Source organism: Python bivittatus, unplaced genomic scaffold (assembly GCF_059951505.1).
Source record: "Python bivittatus isolate LINGU-HERP-01145 unplaced genomic scaffold, Pbiv_v1 ctg000530_np1212, whole genome shotgun sequence".
Classification (NCBI taxonomy): domain Eukaryota; kingdom Metazoa; phylum Chordata; class Lepidosauria; order Squamata; family Pythonidae; genus Python; species Python bivittatus.
In genome coordinates this window covers 5,682,484-5,710,474 of record NW_028277085.1, presented here as the reverse complement: position 1 = coordinate 5,710,474, position 27,991 = coordinate 5,682,484, and the positions used below count along the sequence as shown (strand labels likewise).

Below are 27,991 nucleotides of genomic sequence, written 5' to 3'. Positions count from 1 at the left end.
TTCTGCCCCTTCTTATCCCTGGTGCATCTTCAGCTTTCAGAAGAGAGCAGAGTTGGTTTAAAAAGCAATGTGTGCTTGCCAAAAAGAAGTGCAGCTCAGCATCTTGGGTTCTTAAGGTATCTGCGTGCAGTCAGTTTCCAAAAGGGTAGCGGAATTAGGTTGTTGCGCCAAAAACAAGGAAGTATCTGAAGGCACCTTAGTGTCTAATGATTGTATTATGCCATGAGAGATATAAGATGTTATTCTGACCATAGATGGTTGATAGGGAAGGGAAGGACTGTAACCAAAGGAGTCAAAGGGAATGAAATGCAGGAGCTATTGGCTGTGACAATTACCTTATCAACGATTAGGTAATTATCACTTCCTGTGTTTTCTGCATTTCATTTCTCTGATCTCATTTTTATCTCCCTCCGTGTTTATAGATACCTAGAATGACACTTCATGTATTTAATTAGGTAGACGACAATGATTTAGCTGCTCTACATTTATGAATTTTTAAAATACCACAAGGTATTTGATTGTGTGTGTGTGTGTGTGTGTGTGTGTGTAACAAACAGGCATGTCCTCTGGTCTCCAAAAAGACAAAAAAAACAAAACTTTTCTGGCTTCTTTCATGCCGTTGCTGCTGGGAATTGCAGCCACCAGGACAAGTGAGATCATTGTTTCATGTTTGAAAATTCTGAACTTCAGAATAATTAATAATCTTCAGTGTTAATAATAATGGAGGGAACATAGCAACTGGAAGGGAATGGAATTAAACTATTATATTGCTGATAATAACTAATCAGCTAATACTCAGCTGATTACCAGCAACTTTTTTGTTAAGAGGTCACAAGGTATATCAGTTAGGTGTATTCTGTGATGGCACGTATAATATTCATTCTACAGAACTGGCAAACTTTAGGAAGGGGCATCCAGAATTACTGAGCTTGTAGGGTACCTTCTCTCAAGAAAACACATGTGTATTTGGGGGGAGGTTATTATTTTTTAAAAAACAAATATGTGATGAGATGGCAAAGTTGGACACAATTTGCAGCATAATTCGGTTACTGTAGTTCAGAGAGATTCCCCCTCCCATCCAGTATCAGAATTCAAATATTAGAAAGATTTAGACTAGACAAGAAGAAATATAGTTTCATATAGAATGCCATTTATGTTTGGAATTTGCAAGTACAGAAGAGGGGCTTTGGGTTAAATAACTTTTTAAAAGGCACTAGATTTTAACTATAATAGCTAAATCAGACCTTTGAGTTCAGAGGCAGTAATACATTTGAATTCTAGGTTCTAACAAAAAATATGCGTGAGAATATGCTGTTGGCTTTTCTCTTTTTTTTCCACAGTTGTGTGTATTTACTGATCTAAATTTTGGAACTTGTGAATAATGTGATTCGTTTAAATTTTTAATTCTGACATACTTTTGCTACTATTTTTATATTATTTCAGACTGCATCCCAGCCAGCAGCAACAGAACTTCCCAAAGCCAGATCAGGAAGAGGTTTGTTCTAATTTATATCTCTATAGTTATTTTACCCATTTTAATTACTGCCTCTAATGTATTCACTTGTCGGTATGTGTAGGAAACGCTTCAGTTTAATAAATTTACAAATTTTAGACATATTTAGAGTTTTAATTGTATTGGTATCATAATTTTTATAGTTTGTGTTAGCAGTTAAAAAAATTAGTCAATTTTTATACTATATAGGTTGCACTATTATTTCAATGGGACAGCTATCATCCTATTTTTCAAAGCTTTGTTTTGCTGGTAAAGGACTGAAATAAAGAGACTTGACTTGATATGTCATTGTGGTCTGGATGAGATTCACTGCCAGCCATGGACGAATAGGTTAATTCACATGGTCTGCCCTATATACCTTATGGATCTGGATAGATTCTGGTGGGCACTTGGGGAGTTTCCCAGCCATCTGACAGGCAGTTCTGTTGAATACTTAACTCAAGCGTGATTCTATGATGATCAGGGGAGGCAAAAAGTTGTCACTTCTCTGCCCTTGTTATATTGATGAGCTGTGAGTCAAGAGCCTTGTTTAGGATGGTCCACTCCCTTCTGGGGAGAGAACAACAGGTAGATTTCCTGCATGGCTGCTCTGACCAGTTTGCACAGTGTGTTCCCAATAAAGTCAGTCAGATCTGCCAATCTCTTGATTCTTTGTGGGCAGAGTCTGATGTGATACCAGGGTTTGGTTCTCTCCTTTCTGCTGTTTAACATTTAAATGAAGCCACTAAGGAGGGGTAATCTGTTGGTTTGGAATAAGATACGTGGGAACTTCCACATAGCCCACATAGCGCTTCCTCTTCCCCCAGTACAGATCCTCTCAAGAAGTACAGAGATGTATACTTTTGGTTTTACATATCTTATTCAGGATGTTGCTTGTATAAATGAGTGGGGTGGGGTTGAGGATTGGTAATTTAATCTAAGAATACCCAGCCATGTGATTTTGAACTATTTAGCCCCTGTTTTTGTGGGTGCTTTGATTAATCTTATTATGTGGTATTTTGGTTGTCATTATTGCTAGTTTTATGGCCACCCACCCACTGAAGTCCTTTAAAGGTCTTGCATTATTCACAGTGGTGATGTTACCTAATTGTTCTTCCAGTATATCAAGGATGATTTTTAAAAAATGAGAAATTTACTAAGTTTCCCAATTAGGTGGGTTTATTGAGAGATACAAACCAATAGTGCCTGTTTTATCCCTTTGTAATGTATCACATCAGAAGTAGTGGCAGTGTCAGCTTTATTGTGAAGCTCAATAGCTTACTTGTGTGCTGTTTCCAAGCGGGCAAAGAGGAACAGAATAAAGCTCTCTTTCTGGAATTTATGAGTAATGCAAAGGCAGTTGAGTATTAAGAATAAACTTCCTCCCTTTGAAATAATTCAAACCAGATGTAGTAAGGGGAAAACAGGGATCCTGCTGTTATAACTTTTTGCAGCTTAGCAGCAGCAAGAGCAAATAACTGTGGCTGAAATAGTTTATTGGAAACTGTACTTGTTGGAAGTAAACTCAGGAAATTTACTAATCCACTGTCTCTTCTTTGCGTTTGTGGCCTAGAATTTAACTGGAACCAACTTTTCTAAAGCTTCGGACTGTGCCTGATCACTTGGAGTCTGTTTTTACTTGCTTTAAACCATCCTATACTTCAGACGGCCACAATCAGCCAGTGCCTTTGCTCTACAAAATATTGTCTCAGATCTGAGAGCTTGTTCTGGTTGTACATTTCAAAGAGAAAGAGAAAGTAAAAATGATGCAAGAAACCCAGTAATTAAACCCTTCCCTCATTTTGCAGGAAATGAAATTGACGTGGGTGCATTTGTACTTCATTAGGCAATTCATCTCTTAATTCCTCAGCTGTGATCAAAAGGAATGCTCTCAAACAAGAAAGCTTTAATTAATATTGGAAAGGATCTTTATTTAAAATGATTGATTTGGGGTTAACAATTTTAGAAGGATCTTGGCATGGGGATAATAAAGCTGGATTCTGTTCCATTTCCAGATAATGAGGGAAGGAAAGAAAAGCTTTATCACATCTTCAGTTACCTGTCTCCCTTTCCATTTTATGGAACATGTTCCTTTGATTCATTATTCCCAAACTCTGTATCTATACTGTAATGGGAGCAGTAAAGATAGTTTGAAACCTCCTGTGTTCCTTCATATGGAAATGTTAAATTAGGATATTAATTTCAGTGAACACCAGAAAGTGGATTGCAGCCTTACAGTCAGATTACAGCCTTCATGATTACCCAGAAAGAAACTCTGCCGTGTTTGGGGCATTTGCTGTCTGTTTGTAAGCCCATAAAAATCCTGGGAGAGGGAGTGGATAGGAGATCCAAGTTGAAGGGGGCTGGAGAAAAGACCTTTCCCCTCACAGTGAAATGTTTGTTCTTGGGGAGCAAAGTCTGCTGCGTTTGTTTCACCACTGCCTCTTGGACATGTGGCTCTGGACATGCGCCAGCCGTAATGGCCTCATTGCTACTGTATGTGCGCAGTAAATACATTGAGAAGGAAAGGGTATCTGCAACTTGCCATGCACACCAACAGCCTTTCCTGTCTTGACTCAATTGCCTGTTTTCCTGCTTGCCTCTGCTATAAATGCCATTGCAGTTCTGCTCCTTATTTCCTTACTGAGTATTTTGTGATTGAGAAAAAGATGAATGTAACAGAGCAGTAGGAGAACGTACGATTAATATAATTAGAGGATGACATTATCCATTCGGCCTGCCATAAAATTCTGAGAACGATTTCAGAGCAATTGTACAATGAAAGACTCAACTGGAAGGTTCCTGATTTTTAGGCAGATTCATCACAGGCTTTTTACTGTACAGAAGCAGAACACTAAATGGAATTGCTCGTTTGAATTTTCTCTTGTTGAAATAAATGCGGAACAGTGGAGTATGGTAAATCTCTTCTGATGGAATAAGGTTGAGGTAGATTGAATTTCCTGCTGGGTGAATGCAGAGCATATTGATAATTATGCATGAGAGTGGCTTTCTTTTTCTTTTTTTTTTGCCGTAAGTGCTTCTTTGTCATACTTTTCCAGAGCTGCATTTCCCAGCCAACATAGAGCACCCCGTGAGATTTAGCACATGCCAGCTACAACATCAAAAGGGCCAGTGGTGATAGGTGAATTTAACTGCTTCTGCTTTTGTCTGGGAAATTGTACCATCACAAAAGTTTCTGTTTTAAGACCCTCCAGGCCTTTTAAAGCATTGATGGGTAGAGCTTACCTGTTTTATATCTCTGTTTCAGTGGAAAGATTAAGATAGTGCAGAATTGATTTCAGCTGAAAACAAATACTGTATGCTTAATGGACTGGATTGTATATTTGGGGGTTTATGTTTCGCAAGTATTTTGAAAGCTGATTAACTTTGGGAGACTTCTTAAGAATAAGTGTAACTCTTGCATAGGTAAGCACCACTGTTTATATGATTTCACCCTTCTTTTTTTCAACACTGGTCATAATCTGTTTTAATATTACAAGAATACTCAGACTTAAGAAGTAGATAAATGTATAATCCTACATGGAAATCCCATTTTTTCCCCATTCCATTCTGAAGCTGTCTAAATGATTTGTATGCTCTGGATTCTGCCAAAGTAAAATGGCTTCAGATAGCACCCTAAGCCATCATCTGTTTTATTGGCTTTGATTTAATGAGTTGTGTGAACTGAGCCACTGTCAGCCTGAAGTGATCCATCTGGCAAATGGGATAGCTCTAACCTCTTTAAGACACTGCATCGTTCAATTTCAACAATGGTGAGGGTTTCTAAATAAGCTGATACCTACAAATGCTGCTATTGGTGTAACTATATCAGGAGACAAATTATTTCTAATATCAGCAGAAGCCCCACATTGTACCCTCTCTTTCAGACATTTGGAGGCATCTGGAAAGAAAAAAGAAACCTTGTCATACTGCTTGTTTTCCACTAAGGGGAGATGCAGAGTCAGAAACGTGTTCCTTTTCTTTGTTCGCTTAAATGGTCTTTTTTTTTTTTTGGCCATTTCAATCAAACTTTTGCTTTTCTGGTGTATAGGGACTATTAATACAGGATAGCGAGATGAATTATAGCTTTGTTGCAAGCATCAGAATTGTTTATGATAGGTTTTATTAAACCCAGTTGACTGTAAATAACTGTAAGCCATACAGGTTTATTGTTTGATTTAGAGTTGATTCCAGTGGCTGTTTGAAAAAGTGAGCAAAGAGAACATTAAGCACTGAGACAATAACAGTGTTTGGGAATACAGAGATTTCAAAGCTACCTGCTGTGTGTGCGTAGGGGAAGAAATATGTCTATAACCTTCAGATATTTGGATTATGTACAGTGTGATGCAGTAAGGCCCCTCTGTTTAGAGAATTGATTATGCATCTCTGATTAACCTTGGCATTAGATAAAGGGAACTGATGCATATAAATCTTACCAACCTGAACTTTGCAGAAATATTGGACTACAATTCCAATCACTGATCTTTGCCAGCATTCTCTTTAGGTGGCAAACTTCGAGTAGCCAGATTGGGGAAGACCGATATAATATGGTGATTTCTCCAACTTCTTTTGTTTTAAAGAGATTATAATTTTAAAATGTTGGTGTGCAAAGAAAATAGAGTATGTATGTATGTTCTAATTTTCCCTTGTGCCTTGCTGAGGAGAATCAAAGGCACCTGGCTGTCAATGTAAGACTAATTCACACTAATGTCAGGTTGTTGAACTTGTGCCAGAGCTCTTCCTCTTTGCTCTTCTGTTGCTGTCATCTCTCTCCTTGTTCCCGTAGTTTCCTTGGCTTCTTTTAAAGATGAAGCATGAGTCCCACTGGGCTAAAAAATCCAAATGCTGCCACAAAATGGAAACATTCATAATTTTTATTTCCTCACACTTTTAATGTAACAAGGCAAAGCTAAAACGAGACAAGCAGCGACAGTAGGCTTTCTCTGAAACTGGGAAAGCAAACATTCCATATTTGGGCCTGCTGTGTTTGAAGACTGGGGTTGCCAAGATTTTGTGCTTTAAAGAAATCTATTGATGCATTTGTTGGACTGTCTGCAGGACAGAAATGGGCTTGAGGAAGAAGGATGCAGTGAAGGACATTTTTACAAATTTGTTTCACTGGAACTATATGATGGTGTCAAGGTCTTACAAGTTCAGCTGGAGCCAACCTGAGGCAGAGTTAGAACAGCTGGAGGAATATTGCTGGGTGACATGCTCTGAGAGATAGTGATTGTGCGGGCACATTTGCCTAGAAAATCCTAATAGTTATAATGATTGAGATAGAAGAAGTAAGCCTCTCTGTAGGACATGTGTCTCAAGAATTTCAAGATACAGAGTTCCTTAGCTCCCATAGGCATTTGTGCACACAAGAAGATGAACTGTGGATATGGCACTACTAAGGATGGGCAAAAACAGTCAAGCTCATTTGGATCCCAGGTACAACATTGTGACCATGATTTACAGGCCACAGATCAGATATAACTAAATGAGCCTATAATTCTGTGCTTGCTTACCTGGGAATAAGTCCTGAGAAGATATGTTTAGCATAGCCTATGTGAGTTGTACTTCTGATCTCCAAAGCCAAAGAGCTGATACTGTTCCCTGTCCCTGGATAATCTGGGTTGAAAGATCACGCTGTCACATCTGCTGTATCATTCTTCCATGCCTGATCGTAAATCCAGTTTAGGCATTCAAAAAACTCAGTTTAAACAAAGAGAACTGAAAGAAATTACAGTACAATTTTATCTCTCAGTTTTTCTTGGCTTTTAAATAAAGGGAAACATACTATATTGGTTGCACCAGGCTCAGAGAAATTATGCTTGAATACCAATTCTTAGGACGTCCACTGATGATTACCCTGCAGCAAAACTGCTAAAAACATTACATTTGTCCATTGGTTGACAGTGGAGCTCCAGTGCTACTGAAGGTGACTGCAGTGATTCCCCATATATAGAGGGCTTGTCCTTCCTGCCACCTTGAAAATAAATTGGACAAATTGAGTATGCTAGTCCAACATATTGCAAAAGCTCTAGAGGTATGCTTTCTGTGATTAGCATTCATTGTAGCACCCGAGCAACCTATTTCAGATGGTTTATTCCCTTTTTTGCAAACCAGTCCCCTTCGCTCAAGGAAGGGGTGAGTCGGAGACATAGTGGAGGCAGGCTGAATTTGAGCCAGTGTGATCTGGAAGGAGACTTTTCTTGATATGAATTAAGAACTACCTGATTCAAGAGGGAAAGTTTTTGCCAACACTTGCCCTATAGGTTCTTCACCATCACCTCTGCGTTTGCTGTCTCAGCAGCTTTTCCCCCCTTGTTTTCTGCTGAGCTCTTTTATCATAATATCCACTTACAAACATTTTTTTCCCCTATTAGTTGCTATGGTTACCTTGGCTTACCAACCTTTCAGCTGCAGGAATGGGTTTGGTGCACTCCAAGTCATGTTGGTATGATGGGAACGGAGGAGTATTCTTAAAAACTTTCAATCCAGCATAGAGGTGGTTGGGAAAAGCAATACCGGATCCTAATTAGTTGCTGTGGGCTCCCTCCTATTGATCATATTGTGAGCCAGAGCGCTGGAGAGCTTAACATTGACCGCCCGTGCCCCCCCTCCACAGTAAGAGGAAAAGATTTGTCATGGTATCTCAGTCTCATTGCCCTTCTAGTGATAGCCAGCTTGATGCTCCATAGAATTCAAAAAGGAGTAAAATTTAGTCTGGTTCAGGGCCTACTTTAAAGGGTTGTTTATTATCTCTAAAAACCTTTATTGCTTTTGAACAGGAACGAGCAACCTTTTTCAAACCAGAGGCTATAATCTAAAAAGTGTGAAGCAGCAGGACCAGAATAAGAATTAAATATGGGTTAACCTGTATGTAATTAAAATAAGAGGAAATCAATTAGTTAATACAATTACAGCCTGTGTGTAATACTGTTTCCCCATCTCTCACAGGAAAATTACCATGCAGCTGGTTTTGGAAAGGCAGTGGGGGGTTGACAGATGTGAAACACCCCCCCCCCCCCAGCCTTAGACTTTGGGATGAAGGATAATCTGCTCCTACACAGTCACCCCCTCCAAGAGCTCACTGCTCTTGTACAGTTGGAATGGATCAGGGAATGGATTTTTTTGTGACAGTGTTCAGTTTGTGGAACTTCTTGTCTGTCATTGACCTGAAATATTGTTGAATGTCTATTTGTTGGCTTGGAGAAAGGAGATTTTTTCTTTTAGTCTTACATTTGTTTTTGTTATGAGATTGCTTTCAGTGTGATATTAATTGCTTTGAACAACTCAGAAATGAGATTGGAATGCAAGATCATTAGATACGTAGTGGTTTCCATGACTTTGTGTCATCTTCAGCATTCCTGGGTCTCCCGCTGTAATCTTTCAAAAATCTTCTCCATTGTATAGCATGACATCTTTCTCCTGCTGCTGCCTTCTGCTACATTGGAGCAAGGAAAGCAGATATTGCCTCATGTTGCTCTGGGCACAACTTTGGAGGCCCGAGTCTTAAAACAGAGACAGTCACTTATTCTCTAAATATTTATTCTGTCATCCTGTTTCACAGTGCCTGACCTTCCCATTCTGGAGAAAAGGAACTGGCTGATCCACTTGTACTACGTCCGCAAAGATTATGATGCATGTAAGGTAGGAGCCAGTTTGGTGCAGTGGTTAAATACCCTGGGCTAGTCCAGCCTTAGGCATGAGGCCAGCTGGATGACCTTGGGCCAGTCATTCTTTTTCAGCCCTAGGAAGAAGAAGGAAAGGGCCAAAATGTTACCTGCAAAAATGTTGCCAAGGAAACAAACCACGCAAACCAGATGAGAGCATGTCATTCCTTGAACAACCATTTAACAAGAGACCCTAATTTTAGGGAGGAGGAAGAACCCAGGTGTTTGTTCTCAGGATAGGGTTCAGTTTGGTTTTCCATGGTTCTCCAAGCCAGGGTTTAGCTTCCCTCCTTTCTTTATGCAAATTCCCTTGTTCCCCCAAGAGTCCTAATTAATGTGATTAGCTGTGGTTAGTACTAACCAGGATTGCTATCCGATGGATGATCTGAAGTTGATTAGGGTACTCTTTGGGATAACTCTGAATTGGGGATGATGCTGAATGGTGGAAAGTAGTCTTTCCCAGCCAGTGGTTTGTCAGAGAGATCTGCACCAAGTTGCAGAGTGTTGTGTGACAGCATGAAACCTGTCATGCAAGAGGGGAAGAAATATGTGACACATAAGTTGTGTTCACTTGGAGGGCCTTTTTCCTGATGAAGGACTGTTTTTACTTATAATACCATAGAATCACTTGTTACCATTCTTCCCTCATCCTAAGGAACAGCTGTGTCTGCATGCTTCCTTCTTTGCTCTGATTTAACAAGCTCATGGTTGCAGTTGCTCTTCTGACTTGTTCATTCTGATTCAGTGGAAGCATCAGCTTTATTATGTCCCCCCCCCCCTTTGCCCAGACAAATATTGACTTTTCTAGCTGGTTATGTTTCGGAAGGGGACTTCTCTTCTGAGAACAACTTATTTGTTTCACCATCAGGCATAAAAAAGTAAAGTATAGAACAGTGTTTCCTCACTAGTGATTTGGACCAGCTTCCCACATCTTCCAACTGTCACTATGTTGATATATCAGTAATGGGGCACAGGCTTTATAGAACCTCAATAATAGATGGGTCACGGTGAGGAAATGGCCACGTACAGAGTTTGTCTGCCGATTGTACAGGACTGGTTTTGTAAGTGACTGGATGAACAAAAGTTGCATGATTCTGTCACAGTGGGTCTCTAAGTCAACATTTCAGAGACAGTCCTTTTACTTGCTAGAATGATGCTTGACTGGTAATACAAAATACAAAAGAGATATACTGTAGGCATAGATGAGGCATTGCTTCTGCAACTGAGTTTCTTCTTGATGTGTTAGGCTGATCAACAAGAACATTTATTCTGTTCAGCCAAATGCTTATTAATTGGCCTTTAGCAGGCCATTTATGTCCTGTTGCCCAAATCCCATGTTGCACCTAACTGGAGCAGTTTTCTTAGAATGTGGCTCAGCTTTTATTACTTGTGCTAAGAAATTTCTAATATTTATCTAAGCCCGTTTCACAAGAGTTTGGGTTAAATGTTTGAAGCAGCATAGAAGTTAATACATAAACAATCAGACTGACTTCAAGCAGCTTACAAAGTTTGATAAAAAATAAGGCAACATTGTTATAAGATAAAATGTAATGATAATAAAAACATACACATACTGTACGCAACCTAGCACCATCTCTTATTCTTAGGAAAGACATTCTAACATCAGTGCCATCCTTTCCCGAAGACTGATCTTCCGTAACAAATGCTAGCTCAGTGTTGCGTTGCTCTTGTGAAAGGACCAGGCATTGGGTTGTTAATGACATTCTGCATCTTGTCTGAAATAAAAATTCTCATTATTGAATCTCTCTTCCTTTGTGGTTCAGATTACTATAAAAGAGCAACTGCAGGAGACCCAAGGAATGTGTGAGTACGCAGTCTACGTTCAAGGTAAGCAAAAATGATTCCTCCATGGTTAAACAGGTTTCAAGCTGAATTTGTGTGTTTTGTAAGAACACACAGCCACCTCTTCGGGGATTGTCCAAGTTTATGGTGCTTTAATAATCCAGCACATCCTGTTTTCTAGAAAAATCTGAAAGTGGAATATTTGCACAATCTCTGGCTGTTTGGTATTTAAGGGAAGGGGAGATGCATGAAATTCAAGCCAGTCTCTTCCTTTGAGGAGGTAAAGTAATTTACATATGGTGACTTGGAAAATCTGGATCACACCTCCATGCAGCATAGGGGCAATTTATATGTTACTCATCAGGTCATGTGTTGCAATCCCAGTGTGTGTTTAAAATTAAAAATAGCTTTGGGAAAGTGCAGTTTTGAATAGAAGTGTAACCAAGAAGAGGATAGCTACCCTCCTTGTTCATTTATCTATGTATTTAAAATAATTTTAGGCTGTCCTTTAGGGCAGAACTTAACAGCCTTTAGGGCTGTTCCGTAAAACAGCTAGCAGAAATTAAAATATTAATAAGGGATTCTCCTGATTAATGTGCTATGACAATATTATTTCTCAGCTTTGATCTTTCGCTTGGAAGGGAAAATTCATGAATCTCTGGAGCTTTTCCAGACTTGTGCTATTCTGAGGCCTCGATGTGCAGACAACCTCAAGCAGGTGGCCCGGTCCCTGTAAGTGTAATTTTATTCTTCGGGTCTGAGATGTCATATGGGGTGGAGCTTCTCAAGATGGTGTCAATGACATTTGTATCCCTGTGTGCATGATCCAACTCCTCTGTCATATATTTTTCTTGACTGCATGCTTCAGAACCCAGCTGGATCAGACCAATGATTCAGGAGCCCAGCGATCTTGATACGTCAAGGAAGCATGCAAGCAGAGCAGGAAGACAATAACTCATTCTATTATTCTCCTCCCCCCGAACCCCCCTCTATCTATTGGCATATTGTCCTGAGCTTGTGGTTTAATAAACCACAGTTAGTTTGATTCACACAAGTGAAGCCCAAAACACTGGTATATTTCTTCTGAATTTGAAGGTATTGTATAATGATTAATAGGCCAGTTCTCAAAGGAGATATGTCGTAAAGCTTTTTTCAAACCCTTGAAGTTGCTGACCATCATCCCCAGAAGACAGAGCGTCTGGGTTCACGCAACATGTAAAACACTAAACCTAGGTTAACCAAATACAATTGCTATGTTCATATATCATGCTAAACCCAAGCAAATCATATTATGCTCTTTTATTTGTTTATTTAATTGAAAAATGTAAGTAAAACTCAGCAAACTAGAACTGAAAGAAAAGCTAAAGTGTAAAACAGATGATGAAGAAAAGAATAAAAACTTGGGAGTGCAGACAGATGTATATGAATACACTTGTAATATTAAGGAGAAATGCAAACGTTCTGAACATTCATATTCAGTATTTCTAACTATAGCAGTATTTTATAGACCAGTGTTTCTCAACCTTGGCAACTTTAAGATGGGTGGACTTCACCTCCCAGAATTCCCCAGCCAGCTATGCTGGGGGGGGGGGAATTCTGGGAGGTGAAGTCCACCCATCTTAAAGTTGCCAAGGTTGAGAAACACTGAGCTAACATGCATAATAATAATAATTAAAGTCCTAAAGGTTGAGAAACACTGGTATAGACCAAAACTGAATTAAGTTTATCCTTCATTTTAAGAGATTTCAAAGCTGTTTGTTGTGTTAATTTTTCAGAACGAACCTCATGATATCTTACCTGAGCACCTGGCTCACATACCCTGCGAAGAGAAAGGCTGCGTTCCTAACCACAGGCTCAGCCATAAACACTCCTACTCTCCTTTAGCCAGTAGTAGCCTAACATGTTATGTGAACCCAACCATAGCACATTTTGGATTTGGAATTATTAACAAACTGTAATTCATGTCTGTGTTTATTTAAAGGAGGGCTGAGGAGCGGGGAGGAGTCAAAAAGGGCAAGATGGTGGTTTGAAGCCTCATTTCTTTTGTACTCACCTGAACATCCCACCCATGTACAAAAGGGCAGGGTTTTGATTGTGCTCCCAAGACAGTCATCTTATTTTATTTTTACCCCTCACGTCATTCCTTGTGTTTAGCTGCCTTTTGTGTATCTCTAGAGCCACCTGAGAGATCCTGCTTTTCCGGCATGCTATGACTGCCTCTGGCCTTGGATCAGGAAAGCAGGGTGAAGGGTTCGAATAAAATGTTTTTTACCCAGCTCAGAGGAGATGACTGTCCCTCTCTGGTGATAAAGATTATAATTCTTTAGGCAGCTCTCGGCTGCTCTGTTCTGGCTGAGAATGCAAGTGGTATCCCTAAAGCTCCCTTTGATCCCGTGGCTGACAAACCATTACTTCTCCAGTAAACAAGCTGAGAAAAATAAGAAGTGGGAATTTGTTGCAGGTTTCTTCTGGGCAAACACAAAGCAGCTGTTGAAGTCTACAGCGATGCAGCTCAGCACAACCAGAAGGACTGGGTATGTGTAAGGCTCTCCTCCTTACTCCTAAATAGACGTGTTAGGGTTGGATATGGACAGATCAGGGAAGGACCACAGGCTAGTTCTAGACCATTTTTTTCTTGGCTGGTGTGGGTCTTCCGGGCTGTGTGGCCGTGTTCTGGAACTTCCAGAACACGGCCACACAGCCTGGAAGACCCACACCAGCCATCGTATGCCGGCCATGAAAGCCTTCGACAATACATTTTTTTCTTCTTTATATGAGTAGCAACCACTCCTTAAAAACATGGCTCAGGTGGAGAAGCTTCTAAGATGAAACTGGCAGGACAGCGATACAACTTGCAGGAGAAAATGCTGCTCCGGTAGCCCAAAGGGCTTCTGTTGTATAGGTGAACAGCTCGGCTTAGGATGGGATGAACATGTAAGCAAGGACAGACTGTTCTTTGGTTAGGGTTAAGGTTGGGTTCAGGCCCTGTGACGTAAGGTCTGAGATGCAATATCCAGCCATCTCCAGAGGTAGAACAAAATGGAAGAAGCATGGGTGTCTCTGCTGGATACGCACGAGGTTGGCTGCCTGTCTCAATACTGGTCAGGAAAATAAAATTTGGCTTAGTAGACTCTGCCACTTGAATGCTAGGTGCTTGTTAATCACTTCTTCACAGCTTACCAGCAGAGGCCAAAGATCATGAGCCGAAATGTACAGGCTGCAGCTCCCGATGCCAAAAGATATCTCTGCCAAAGCACAGCTGTTTGTTTGTTTACGATAGTGTTTCTCAACCTCGGCAGTTCGAAGATGTATGAACTTCAACTCCCAGAATTCCCCAGAATTCTGGGAGTTGAAGTCCATACATCTTCGAACTGCCGAGGTTGAGAAACACTGATTTAGGATGTTTCTTATAGGGTTCTTAGAGTAGGTAACCAAATTTTCAGCTAAAATATGCATAAGCAGAACTGCTGGAACATAACAGTACCAGGCCATGTTAATTCAAGAGTCAATACACCAGGAATGAGGATTTTTAAAATTATTATAAAGAACACCATCCCCACCTCTTAGGAGCTACATCTGAGTCTAGCCAGGGCCAGATCCAGAAGTAGTTGACACTACCTCTCCTTCCTCTTCTGGTGCACCATCTTTCCCTCATCTTTAACCAGTAGGCTGCAAAGAAAAAATCATTATTCCCAAACTTAGCAACTGATCCTTGCAAAAGGCTGAAGTTGGCAGGTTGCCTGTAACTAATAAACATAAAAGTTCTAAAAACTTGTCAAGGCCTGGGGAAATAAAAAGTAATAATAATAAAATTGCAGATGCCCCCAAAGATTTTATTATCTAAGTTTATATGTTGCCTCCCCCCCCCAAAAAGAACTCCAGAATTCCAAACCAGGCAATCCCAAACAACATACTTCCCTCCAACCCTCCATAAAATTCATAATTACAAAATACGTTTTGTAACTTGTGCCCCCTCCTCCCATAGGGAGATCTTTCTCTTTGGAAGCATAAACAGCTCTCCTAATCAGGCTTCACTTGCGTGGATGACATTCTCTTACATTAAAGATGGCAGCACTTTATGACTCTCAGTAACAGCCAACCCACTGTTTGAATAGGCTCTTTTGTCTTGTTAAATCCACATGGTTGCTATAAAATGTATGTCATTTGTATGTCTCTTTTCATGCTGTGGGCTGGTGTTAAATTCAATATTGATTGGAAAGATGATCCACCCAGAGAGAAACTGGCCTGTTACCTGAACATTAAGAATTGAATAGGCTACAACCTACAAGCACGATAACTTTCTGACTGTCCTTTGTCAGGTCCAAAAAGGTCACAATGATCTGCCTAATGATTCTTTTAAGAGAGAGTTATTAAGCAACATTGCTCAGTTTTCTCAATCTTTCAAGGTTTTCAGCAGGCTTCTTCTAAGAAAGGATTACTTCCTCATTTAATAATCTAGTAGAAAAATACAAGTCTGGACTTTGCTTGTTTATAGCAGTTTTTGCATTTTCTTTCTCAAAACAATTACAGTACAGGAGAGCATGTTTTACCTCTTGTGGGAATTCTAAGTTGTGGTCAGAAGTAGGGTTTGGTTACTATAATCAAATATTTATTGTATAGCATTTAGCTGCTACCCTCATTGAATTCTATTTTTTGGGCATAATTTTGGTATGTAATCTATGTTCCTTGATTGCTCTGTTTTATATCCCATCTTCTAATTTTTCCTCATCTGGAAGAAATATTTTTCTCAGAGGATAGGCCCAGAAGCTTAAACATGCATTCTTTCATTGTGGTGGTTATTCTCTGGACTCAATTAAATGTTGGCCAGTTGTGGGATTTAGAACTTCTGCAGTATTCCAGCAGCAAACCTAGGAAGTTGGAATAACATGGTCATATGGTAAACAGTTCTACCTTTTTATTGCATGATATTGATATTGAACCAAAATTTTATTTTCTGCATCCATACATTAAAATTTAACTGTCTAGATCAGTGTTTCTCAACCTCAGCCACTTTTAAGACATGTGGACTTAGAAGTTGAAGTCCACACATCTTAAAGTGGCTGAGGTTGAGAAACACTGGTCTAGATTAAGATTGGAATTATGTACAGGATTCCTTTGATTTAGATCCTTCCTTTTATTCAGGAGCTCCAAGCAGCAAAAATAGATTTCCTTCTATTTTCCCCTATAACAACCTTGTGAGTTAGGTTGACCTGAGAGACAGAGAGAGACCTGGTCTCAGTGAGTTTCTGTGTCTGAGGGTAGACCAGAACCTGGGTCTCTCCATTCCTGGTCCAACATCTTAGCCATTGCACCACATAGGCTGTTAGCCTCAGAAGAAGGTTTAACTGGCATATTTGACTACATCTTTACCAAGGTGCCCTTTTCATTATATCTGTATCTTGGTAATCTTTCCCAACTGCCTGCTGTTCAGATATGTTGGATTTTAACATGCAGCATTCTCCTCTCAGATGTCCCGCAGGAGGGCAGCAGGTTGGGAAAGGCTGATTTATGGGCTGAAATTACTAATGAATCCTGAGATTATTTGCAGTGTGTTTGCCTGTTTGTTTTTTGTGGTAAATAATGAACTTGACCTCAGCATTTTGCAATATGCAATGAGAAATGGTTTCCGTTCCCTTGTGTATAAACTTCCCCTCTTTTCATACCTAGGAAATCTTCCATAACTTGGGAGTGTGCTACATGCAGCTGAAATATTTCAACAAGGTAAACGTGGGCAGTTCAGTTCTCTGGAAGACCATCTCTGTTTTACATGATGGGAAATCCATGAGGCTCAAGGTCCCAGCTTTTATTGGCTCAGTCAGGAATTCTCCAAAATTCTAAGCCGTTTCTCAATTCCGATTCGAATGCCAGAATCTGCACCTCATTACTTGATACATTTAAGCGCCCGTGTGAAAAAGGATCTTCAGCTGGGACTATGCCATCTTGCTGCTTCAGCTTTGTCCCGCAACCCTCCTAAGTGCAGGTCACAACTGGTTCCTGTACCTTTCCAATGAAGACATTTAAGAGCGATGCGGCTGCTTGTTCCTTGTACCGATGCTGCCTCTTCCAGTAACATCGCAGTCAGAACTTGTTTGCTTGTTCTGGTTGCTAAGACCAAGCCAAGATTTTATTAAGGAAGGTTCCTTGGCTTGCTTTTCTCCAGCCATGAAAAATGGTTCCTCCCTACTCTCCCATTTGCGTGAGGTGATCTTTGCTTTTCAATGGGAGGCTTGCTAGTGTTTTTTGCTGCTAGGTTGAGGAACTCTCTTGTTTCTCCCCCCCTCCCCGCATCACACACTGTCCCCCTTGCGCTAACTTACATCAGCCTATAAAATATAATGAAGTCTACAGAGTGTTGTGCCATTTATACCTTTTAGCAATGAATATGCTGTGCTGCATTCAGCAATTCTTTTTTTAAAATGGTAAGCGCCTTTCTCTCTCTCTGTCTCCCCCAACCCCCCCCCCTTTTTAATGTGCCTGGGGGAGAAATATCAAAACTTTTCCCCTCCCTCCCACCAGCTGGGTCTGGAGGAGAGGAAAAGAAGACCTTCGAATCAATGCCTTTTGATGGGGATGGTTTAGCAGGAAGAAACTGTTTTGTCTCGGCACACTTCATCAATTCTGAGCTTCATGCTGGCATCAGCACTTCTTTGCAGGATGACCTATAAAACCCTGGTACCTCCAGGTCGGCTGGCATCTTTAGCTTCTTTACACTTCCTCAAACCCAGAGCAACTCTAGTCTCAGCCCAGAGCTTACTCCCCAGCTTGGCTGGTGGCATTTAAGGAAGGAGAGAGAAAATGAGAACTCATTTACTGCAGAATTTGGAGTGGGTGGGTGGTGTGTGGGTGGGAACGGGGATGGGGAAAAGGGATAGAATGAGAGAGAAAGAGAAAGAGCCCGTCCTCAAAGCTTCATGTAATGAATTACAGTTTTACATGGGGGTTGGGGGAATAAAGCGCCAAAGGTAGAAGGCTCGGAAGTAGCACCATAGATGACAGATTCAATCTGGAAAAATTATGAACAGCCAAGAGACATTTTAAAATCATGTACACATAAATAATTGTCGAAAGTAGAGGGGATTCAGAAATCACAGTTGAATGACAGGCTGTTACTTTACCTGTTATATTTCCTTTTGCTTGCTTTGTAAGGATCTGTTTGGATGGGAGGGTAAACCAGGTCAGCCACTCCCAGACCATCAGTTACCTCGATGCATGTGACACATGTTGCAGGAACACAGCCCATGTGGAAGAAGGCTGGCTGAAGATAAGGGTGCCATGGCTCCTAAGTGGGCCAGATAATTGGGGAGAAAGCTTACCATCTGGTACATTTTCCCAAACTGGAGCTTTCTAAATGTATTGGAACGTGGCTGGACATGCTGGGAATTGTAGTGCCAACGTTGTAGTACTCACGTGGACAATCCTACAGTGCAGAAGGTTGTCATACATTTGCATGCAATTTTCTTTCTCCACATAAAAGAAGCCCAGTAGTGATAGCAGGGCTGGGGAACTCTTTTCCCAGCTGGGGTCCTTGAGGAGCAACTATTCATTCAGCCCAGGAAGATCAGTGGGCTGCCTGATAGACCCAGGATCGAACTCCACATCCAATTGGTTCTAGGTTTAGGCTTGCTTACTATTTTCTAGAATGAAGGGGTAGCCAAACTTTCAACACACTGCCCTTCTGCTTTCATTTTTGGCAGCCATGAAGAGTACAAGTAATAGAAAGCCCAGCATTTATATGTTTTTTCTCCCCTCTCTCCCCCACCCCCCCAGCAGTTGCTTGACATTGTTGGGGAGAGGTAGGTCTGTTTCAGCAAAAGCCACCATAGAATAAGAACTGTGTTCAGGCTGGCTCAGGGTGATGGTAACATTGCCAATTCCAAGCCCATTCTTTGTCTTCCATTCAGGCAAAAGATCAACTAAACAACGCCTTGCAGCTCAACCGACATGACCTGACATACATAATGCTGGGGAAAATCTACCTGATGGAGGGAGATAGAGACAAAGCCATTGAAGTCTACAAAAAGGCAGTGGAGTAAGATGTTTTCTTTCTTTCCTCTCTTTAGGTGTGGAGGGAGAGGCAGGAAAGATGGCATAGCTCCATATGGTAAAGCTGATTTCAGAGTCCAAGATCAATACTTACTGTAAATGTTTGGGGCAATTATCTATGTACACCTATCTGTATATTGGGATTTGACTGGAATCTGTGCTATGTGCAATAATTCAGCATAGTATTTTTAACATCAACTGCCAGCATAGAGGCAAAGCCCAGCACGCGCATGGCTTGGTAAACCCCTAAACTTTTAATCCAAAACCAATTAAATTGACTTTAAACTGGAGACAGGCTATTTTGACTGGCTAATTAGATGTTGCCATTAAAAGAAGATATATTTTTAATCATTGTTACAGAAAACGTTGGTACTTTCTTCCTCAAGCACCGTGATATTTTGGGCCACCTGTTGTGAGGCTTATTCATTCCCCTGCGTAAGAATGAATACTGCTTGGAATTAATGATGGCAATAGATGCCTTAAAATCCTGTGATCTCTATTTCTGTGTGTTTCAGATTCTCTCCTGAAAACACAGAGCTCCTTACAACTCTGGGCTTACTTTACCTTGAGGTATGAGAAGTTGGTAATTAATTAGGTAGTTATAGTTGGCAGTAGATGGCTTTTCCATTCAGGCATCTTTGCATTGAAAGTAAACCTCCACCATGTTATCCTCTCCACCCCGCATCTAATTTGCAGACTGAAGGCTCTCTTCCAGTCTTCTTATATGCCCAAACTAGGAATTCAGTAAAGCTGGGCAAATAGACGCTTGGCCAGATGTCCTTTAATATAAATGCATTGCCATTGCTTCTGGGTAACTACATGGCCTTGGAAAAAGGGTGGTTGAAAATACTAGGTTGTGTGTGAGCTATAGAAACATGAGTTTCAATTTTTCCTGGGCATAAAGAGATGATGCTATTGCTGGCAATTTTATCACTTCTGTTGCTCCATCAAATCCCTAGCTTTTGTCTAAAATGAGTTTATAGAATCTGGGCCTGTATTCAAGCTCTATTCCTGGTGTTCTGGGCAGGACCCTTTCCTGGACCTTTGGTTATAGACTGATGTCTAGGAGATCTTTCAGATGAGGTTATCTCTGGGAAGAGCAAAGTACAGAAAGAGAATGAGAGAGTGAGTAAGAGAGAGTCTCCCCACTTCCATTGGATGTTACATGCAAAATTCATACTTTGAATTTTGAAGATGGGAAGGCAGTGAATGTCCCCTTTACTAGTCTGCTGTGATCCTCTGATGCTGTGTTACTTGGAACTTAATGCATAGGAGTACCTTTCTTGGATGCAATGACAGTGTAATAATCCACAGTGATCAATGTGTTAAGTCACTTTCTGCTCATGCTTTTTCTTTTCTTAGCTTGAAATTTATCAGAAAGCCTTTGAGTACCTTGGGAATGCACTCACATATGACCCCTGCAACTATAAGGTAACTTGGAGAATAGGAAGATAAGCTTAAATTATGATAGTTTTATACATATATAAAGATAATTGTGGAATGCAGTGAGGAGTAGTGTAGTGTGGAAGTAAAGCAGGCATGAAAGTATATGGATTGCTTAGCAAATGGCTTGATGCTGAGCTGGAAGTAAGACAAGATGTATGATGGCCCCTTGCTGGTTTAATGTATTTATGAATAAATGTATAAATGTGACGGTGTTAGAGGTTAGAAAATGAACAATTGCAAGTTATACGTAAATGACAAGTAGATGAATTTATCTTGATAGGCTGTTTATGAAGAATAGGAAAACAGAGAAATATTAAGATGTGCAAATGGTAAAAATGTTGCAAGTAATGAATGTTTTTTGAAATAAGCAAAAATGGCTGTGTATGAAATGGGTTTCTCTCTGCTTTGTTAAATGGAAATGAGAGTTGAGTATGTCAGGGGCAACATGAAAGTAAGTTGGCTATAGCAAGAATGGGATAGTTAAGAAGGGTATGTAGTAAAATGAGAGGCAGTTCCAGAATGAATGGTAGTAAATGCAAAAGTATGTGAATAGCATGAAAGAAGTATATTGGGAGTAGTTAGATCGAAAGAAGGAACAAATGCGGTTTGAATCTCAAAGCAGATAAACAAAAGAAGAGTGAATGGTTCCCATGAAACTTGCGGATGAATAGAGATCTTCAAAAAAAAGAGGAACCCAAAAGGGAATGTATGAAGTGGTACATTGTCATAGCAGAAGCAAGGATAATTGGTTTTGAAAGGTACAGTGAAGGGTCTAAACTAGATTTAGCTATTTCCTTCTATTTTTCCTACCTCATACCTAGATGTCCTTGGCTTACTGTTTCTTACTGCTTTCCTGTACTTTGTATAAACTTGCTTACCCCAAAAGACTACGTATGTACGTATGTACGTACGTATGTATGTATGTAAATAAGCAACTGAGTCAAAGAAGAATGGAATAGCATGAACCACCTTTATCATTTCGGCCCCCACTTCCAGACCACAAGAATTCAGTTATTTCTGGCTTGCAGTATCACATTCCTCTCACCTTTTGGGCCACAATTTTTGCAATGTCTCTGCCTTTGGATGCATTCCTGATCCTTAAGGCAACACGTCTCCATTTAGCGCTCTAAAAATGTGAACTTCATGCCATATTTACTTAATCTCTATTAGTGAAAAGTTCCCTTAGTTGGCCTACTTCAGTTGGGCTTTTTGTCTTTCAAAGGCCATCTTGGCAGCTGGCAGTATGATGCAAACACACGGGGACTTTGATGTTGCTCTCAGCAAGTACCGAATAGTTGCTTGTGCTGTTCCTGAGAGCCCTCCGCTTTGGAACAACATCGCGATGTGCTTTTTTGGCAAAAAGAAATATGTAGCGGTAGGTGTTTGCTTCCTATTCCTTGCTCTCCCTGTTTGTTCAGTAGGATGAAGAACAGAGCTTCTCCCTCCGTCTCCCACTGGCTCTTTCTCTTCCTCCATGTGTTTCTCGTGTTGCCGTGCTCCTTGGATGTGAGAAAGAGAGGAGGCTCTTTCTTCAGTGTTTTTACTTCGGCTGTTTCCCAGCACACCGCTTTCTTTTCAAAGCCTCTGGCTTGGGGAGGGGGGCCGCGCATACACAGGGAGAGGGAGGAGGGTTGTATCTCGTTCGCCCCAACATTTGGAGAAAATAAGAAACAGCAAGGAAGAGACTCCTGCTGTTTCTCCATTTCCCAGTGTGTTCTGCCTCTGGCATTCTCACCAGAGCATCCTGACTTGGGGGATTTGTGAATACTTGATCAAGCACCAGTACCTCTCAATCTTTGAACCTCTAACCTTGTCTTCTGGGCCATGTGCCTCAGAGGGGTACGCGCACTGTTTGATATGCAGCTGTTCCAAGTATGTGTACATGTTTTAAGACTATCCAGTTCCCCACTGAGCAATTAATGGCTCTGACACCTCTTTTTTTTTTAATCTGTCTGAACTATTTAGCTATATAGTAACATTCTATACTTTATTGGCTCTTCTCTAACATAAATGACCATGAATGAACAATGATCTCTATGTCACACATGACCCTCAGAAGTCTGCTGTGCCACCGAACCCAGATGCACGTTGCCCCATTCCTGTTGCTGGAGTTGGGAGCACCACTGAACTGGGGAAGAAGATGGGCAAGGTTAATTCTTGCCTACTCTCTTCCCCAGTTCAGTACAAGAGAGAAAGCTGTGTATCTGTGCTCTTGCACTTATGTACATATGTATGCAGCTGAATTTACCCTCAGCCCAAATGTGACTCTTAGGGTGAAAGCAGTTAATACATTTCCTACATTGCAAATACGTTGTGCCAAAGGATGGACTTCAGTGGGTTCTAATGAACGGACTGATCTATCAGAGAGCGAGTAGATCGAGTTTCATCTCATTAAGTTCACTTTAGCCAGGATCTGCAAGTGAAGAGTAGCATTTCTTTTGGAGAAAGGCACTGCTGTTTCATAGGGGCAGTAAAGCCCCAGAAGGTAGCCTTGGAAGGTCCCCGTCTTCTCCCTTAGTGACAGAATAATGTTCTTCCACAGGCCATCAGCTGCCTGAAACGGGCAAACTACCTTGCACCCTTTGACTGGAAGATCCTGTACAATCTTGGGCTGGTCCATCTGACAATGCATCAGTATGCTTCTGCCTTCCACTTCATCAGTGCAGCTGTCCATCTCCAGCCAAAGTTGGCAGAACTTTACATGTTGTTAGCAGGTATGAATGCTGCACCTGCCCTCCATGCTTCCCTAGCTACCACAGTGAAATTTCTGATTACTGGCATCCAGAAACATCTGCTTTGCTATGATAGCTAGTATTAATCGATGCAGTCTTTTAGGCATACAGTTCTTATTAATGGTCTCAATCCTTCCTAAAAGATTATGTTAAGATAATTTCACTTTAAGAATGAGGACCTTCATTCTTTAAAATGAACATGACCGTGGTTCAAGTGTACAATTTAATTTAGAGTTCCTCCACATTAGGGAGATAAACCCTTCTGTTTTTTTTTCTTTCCTGATTTTAGTTGCCCTGACAAATCTTGAAGATGCTGAAAATGCCAGGCTAGCCTATCAGAAAGCTTCAGCACTGGACACGTATGTCTACTGACCTAATTTTAGGGAGTGCTTCCTCTGTACTCAACGCAAATGATGCTGTAGAGCCTTGTCTCCTTCAGAGCCAAAAGCTGGATTGTGAGGCTTATTGGTGTTAGATATACAACTTTCCTAACTTATTTTTGTAAATGAAAAGCAGGCCCAGAAGATGGTGACCATGATTCTTGATCAAAAAGCAGATCCGTGCCTTTCTTGCCCCTGATATTTCCTCTGTAAACATTATTGCTTGGGATTGGGTAATTCTATAGCATCCCTGCCCCAGAATGATTAGCCCACGTAATCACAAAAACATGCTAAGGCAGGGAAAAGTGATGTGATTCTATTATTTAATTGATTTATTTAAAGCTTTTCAATGCAGCTTCCTAGTAACAGTAATCTCAGGGGTTTACCATTAAAAATAGCAGTTGCAGTTAAAAACTATAGGGTAAGAAAGTAAAAGCATCAATAAAAAGCTAAAAATCACAGCAGACGTAACGTATTATTAAAAGGCCTGGGAAAATGAGGATATCTTTGCCTGGTGCTGAAATGACAATAAGACCAGCACCTAGCATCCCTCAGTGGGGGGAATATTCCAGAAGTTGGGGGGGAAAGGCCCACTCCTGTGTAGCCATTCATCCCACTTCAGCATGGGAGCAAACTCCCAAAGAGTGACTTTTAGCTGCGTTTTGGACCCTGAACCCCAACGATCTGAGTTTCTGTCCTGTTCTGGAAGCATGGAACACGCAGAGGTTAAAGCACAACAATCCAATGAAAACAATTTTTCAAAGTCACAAATGCTCTCTCTTCCTATGCTTAGCCTAATTCACTGACCTGGACCTGACCACAAAATCAAGCCTCTGTAATCATATCTATATTAAAGAATTCGGTGACTACACACAACTGGTCACATTTGTCTGCTTTTACCCCTAACTGACCAATAGCAAGTTAAGACTACCCCTCGTTGTTTGTCTTCTGGGTTACAGATGCAACCCTCTCATAAGTCTGAATTATGCAATACTGCTGTACAATCAAGGAGATAAGAAGGGGGCTGTTCTTCAGTACTATGAGATGAAAAGAAAGGTCCATGCGTTAAAAGAAAGCACACTGGAATTTGATCCTGAGGTATGTTGACTTAAACTACTAATGGGAGCTTCCACAGCAGGGGATCAGAGCAGTTGACTTAATCAAGGTGTTCTATTAGAGAAGATATCTGTATTAGTGAAAGTAGGCTTCTTAAACGTATACCTTAGTCAAGTGAGAGGATTCAATTTGTGTCCCTCTCAAATATTAAAATTGCTTCTGGAAACAGCTGACAGATTGAGGAGACGTTTTTCCAAATATATGTAGACATCTTTCAAGGTTCTTATTTTCTTCATGTGAAAGGAAAACTGGTATGGGACTTGGGTGAAATCTGCTCCAGGATTTGACCAGGCATTCAGTTCTCCTTCTTTTTCTCTTGCATGGCCAGATGGTGGATATAGCCCAGAAACTGGGCACTGCCTTACAGCTTGGAGAAGTTGCAATCTGGGCTAAACCTGGTAAAGACTCAAAGTCAAAGCCAAGAGGGACAGCATCCAGCACACAGCCATTGGGTTCTAATCAAGCTCTGGGACAGGCGATGTCTTCTGCAGCTGGGTATGCAAAGACCATGAGTCAAGGTAGGTTTTCTTGTGCCTGTTTGCATAAGCAGAATCAGGCCTGCCTTCTTGGTTGTGTGAATATTAGGGAAGAACTCATAGAGCTGGGAGCTACTCAACAAAGCTTGAATTCAGTGGCCCCTGACATGTCTTGGGTAGTAGTTTGCTGGCTTCAGCCAAATGTTTATATCTAGTTTTGCACCTGCCCAGATTAAAAGGAGGGGTGACCATAACCCGAGATAGGTAGAGCGTCATATGTTGATTCCATTGCTGTGTCTTCTCATTCATACTAGATACTTATCTATATAAACCATTTATATTGCCGCCCATCTCACAAAAGTGACTCTCGGCACCATGCAAGGGTTAAAAACCACATCAGTTTAACAACAACTAGGGCCACAAACACAACACAACCCGTCAAAAAACATTAACCAGCAGAGCTCATCTAACCATCGGGCCCAAACACTGCCAGGATAAGGGGGAGAACCCCCCAATGAAATCTGAACTCAGCTGTGCAGAAAGGTACCCTCATAAGATTTGTCTCTTTCGTCTTGCTGATGGCAGGGCAGCAGAGGGAGAAAGAGAGAATACCAGCACATGACAGAAAGCAGAATGGAAGCCTAAGGAAACTGCACAGTGTCAGCAGTATCTCTTAAAAGTGATGACCACAGAACGGGAAGCGATTGATTTATTTAAGAACCCAATTCAGAGTAGTAAAGTGGTGTATAAGAGAACTTTTAATTAAAGAAGAAGGCAGTAAAACAAAAAGGATGGCAATTTGGGGGGAAGAATGGAAAAGTGGTAAATTCTTGGCTGACTAAGCCCTAATTGGGGTCTTCAGTGTAGAACTGTAGAAGTCTCAAACTTGTGTGGATGTTTAGATTCTTTGCAATATTTCAGGTCCTTTGGTAAGGAGACAGCATAATAGATCAATAAAATAAATGAAGTGGAGAAGATAAAGGGAAGAATGAAGTACAGAAGTGTTGAATTTCCAGCACCATAAAGGAAGCAATACAGAAACATAATCAGTATCAATATGTATTTCACCGCTTTTTAACTGGAAGATAAGAAAGGTTGTATCACTGATTTGTGCTCTTTCCTTCTTCAGCTATTGGAAGTTCAACTCAGCTGGCAAAGGTTCCTTCCCTACCATTGGAGCCTAAACCCAATGAGCCTACTGCTGAGGAACTTACAATAAAACGGCAGGAGCAAATTCAGCCCATTGAACAAGCCAAGGAATCTTGAAGAGATGGCCAACTTGGACAGCTTGTAGAGTGGTGTATTCATCCTATTGGATGCATAGGGACAAGGTGCATTTAGTATCCTACAAACTTTGCACCAGACCAAAGAGCGCAACAGCCCTCTTGCACACAATTAGCTGATGAGATGCTTGGAAATTGTGTTGTTTCCTTAACATTCCACACGTAGGCTAATTAAAGATGCCGTCAAGATAGAGACAAGGTTTGAGTAGCTTTTCCTGGAAGCAATTGGACCTTCACAACAGGAAGAGAAGTGAGTCTATTATATTACGTTTTGACTAAGGACAGCACCATCGGAGGGACGCCTCTAGATTTTGAGATTATAGCCCTTCCTATTCTAGTATTTTTCTAGTGGTGCTGAGTTACTGTTGGGTAGCATTTCTGAACCTATCACCTAACTGTTCTGTTGAATGGTAACGAGAAGTACCCACTTGTATATTCCTCAAACAAGTAACTTGTTTAAGATTGTCAAACTTGGGTAGAATCCAGCTGCTTTTGCTGCAAATGCTTTCATAGGACTTCTGCGTTTCCTGCCACTTCTTTGGAACCCAGTGGGACCACTTAAGTGACTGAGGAACAGATTCTTCCCTCCTTCACCAACTACTTCATGGTGGAATTTACTTACAGACAACATAGTAGAAAAGTACATATATTGGATGGGCTAAGTTTTTTTGTATAAATAAAGAAGTAATGAATTGACTAAAATCCCTTCTATATATTACTTTTCCCCTGGTATTGAACTCCCTTATATTGTGAATATAATATGGGCATTAGGCTGGTCCATAACCAGAGGTAGCTGTGGAATGTGTGTATGTGTGTGACAGAAAACAAGTGTTGTGCTATAATTCCCACCCCTTTTGTACATATACCACATTGCATGGAGATACAAAAGGGGCAGAGCTTGTAGTGTGATGACACAATGCTTGTTTTGTCATTTTGATGAAAGCATTGGATCCTGTAGATATCTCTGTCCACAACTCTCTCAGACAAATATAAAAGGATTAGAAGACTCAATAGCAAACAGAATAAGACAGCGAAATTACCTTTGGGAAATGAACACATTTGTACCAGCTGATGGCACACCTAAATTAGTTGCAACTGCTAAAGCAACAAAGAGAGTTTCATGTAGGTTACCTTGAGCAAAGCTTCCTGGAAGATCTGGGGTATCTGTCTGAAGGGGAAAGCAGGGACTGGACTGTCTTAGGTTCGTTAAAGTCCTGCCCTGAACTAGGGAAATATACTTTGTTGAAGTAAAGCAAGACCCCATACTTAGGCCCAGTTGCCCATATTAGCAAGGAAGAGGTTCTTCAGCTTATGAGTTACACTCAGGTAGAACAAACTGAAGCTTGAACATTGAAGCCAAGGGGACTGTGTGGGCCTTTATATACGGTGTCACTGAAGTGGATAGTAGCCCTCCCTTTACTGAACAGTAATTTCTCTCAATATAAGCAGGAACAAAGCTGAAGTTGTGAAAGGCATTAGTCTACCATATGCTGCATAGACAAGGTCCAGCTTCAATCGCATTTCTTGGTAAGTTTAGAAAACTAAAGTCCCTTTCT

The 27,991-nt window shown here is 40.8% G+C and overlaps 1 protein-coding gene across 4 annotated transcripts in view; it reads left to right on the top strand.

The window, feature by feature from the left end:
- Nucleotides 1–27,148, top strand: part of BBS4 (Bardet-Biedl syndrome 4) — a 32,050-nt gene extending 4,902 nt beyond the window's left edge. For 2 of the 4 annotated variants that reach the window (XM_025169519.2, XM_007432825.3), the window contains exons 2-16: nt 1,444–1,495; nt 9,054–9,133; nt 10,941–11,004; nt 11,580–11,691; nt 13,421–13,493; nt 16,627–16,680; nt 18,861–18,988; nt 19,518–19,572; nt 20,365–20,433; nt 21,671–21,823; nt 22,991–23,162; nt 23,470–23,539; nt 24,520–24,658; nt 25,005–25,194; nt 26,282–27,147. In XM_025169519.2, coding sequence (XP_025025287.1) covers nt 1,444–1,495; nt 9,054–9,133; nt 10,941–11,004; nt 11,580–11,691; nt 13,421–13,493; nt 16,627–16,680; nt 18,861–18,988; nt 19,518–19,572; nt 20,365–20,433; nt 21,671–21,823; nt 22,991–23,162; nt 23,470–23,539; nt 24,520–24,658; nt 25,005–25,194; nt 26,282–26,418 — 1,548 coding nt within the window. In that variant the 3' untranslated portion in view covers nt 26,419–27,147. Of the gene's footprint in view, nt 1–1,443; nt 1,496–9,053; nt 9,134–10,940; nt 11,005–11,579; nt 11,692–13,420; nt 13,494–16,626; nt 16,681–18,860; nt 18,989–19,517; nt 19,573–20,364; nt 20,434–21,670; nt 21,824–22,990; nt 23,163–23,469; nt 23,540–24,519; nt 24,659–25,004; nt 25,195–26,281 lie in introns of all 4 variants that reach the window. The other 2 variants (XR_015797482.1, XM_088148459.1) reach the window with 2 other exon arrangements.
- Nucleotides 27,149–27,991: the final 843 nt, after the last annotated feature.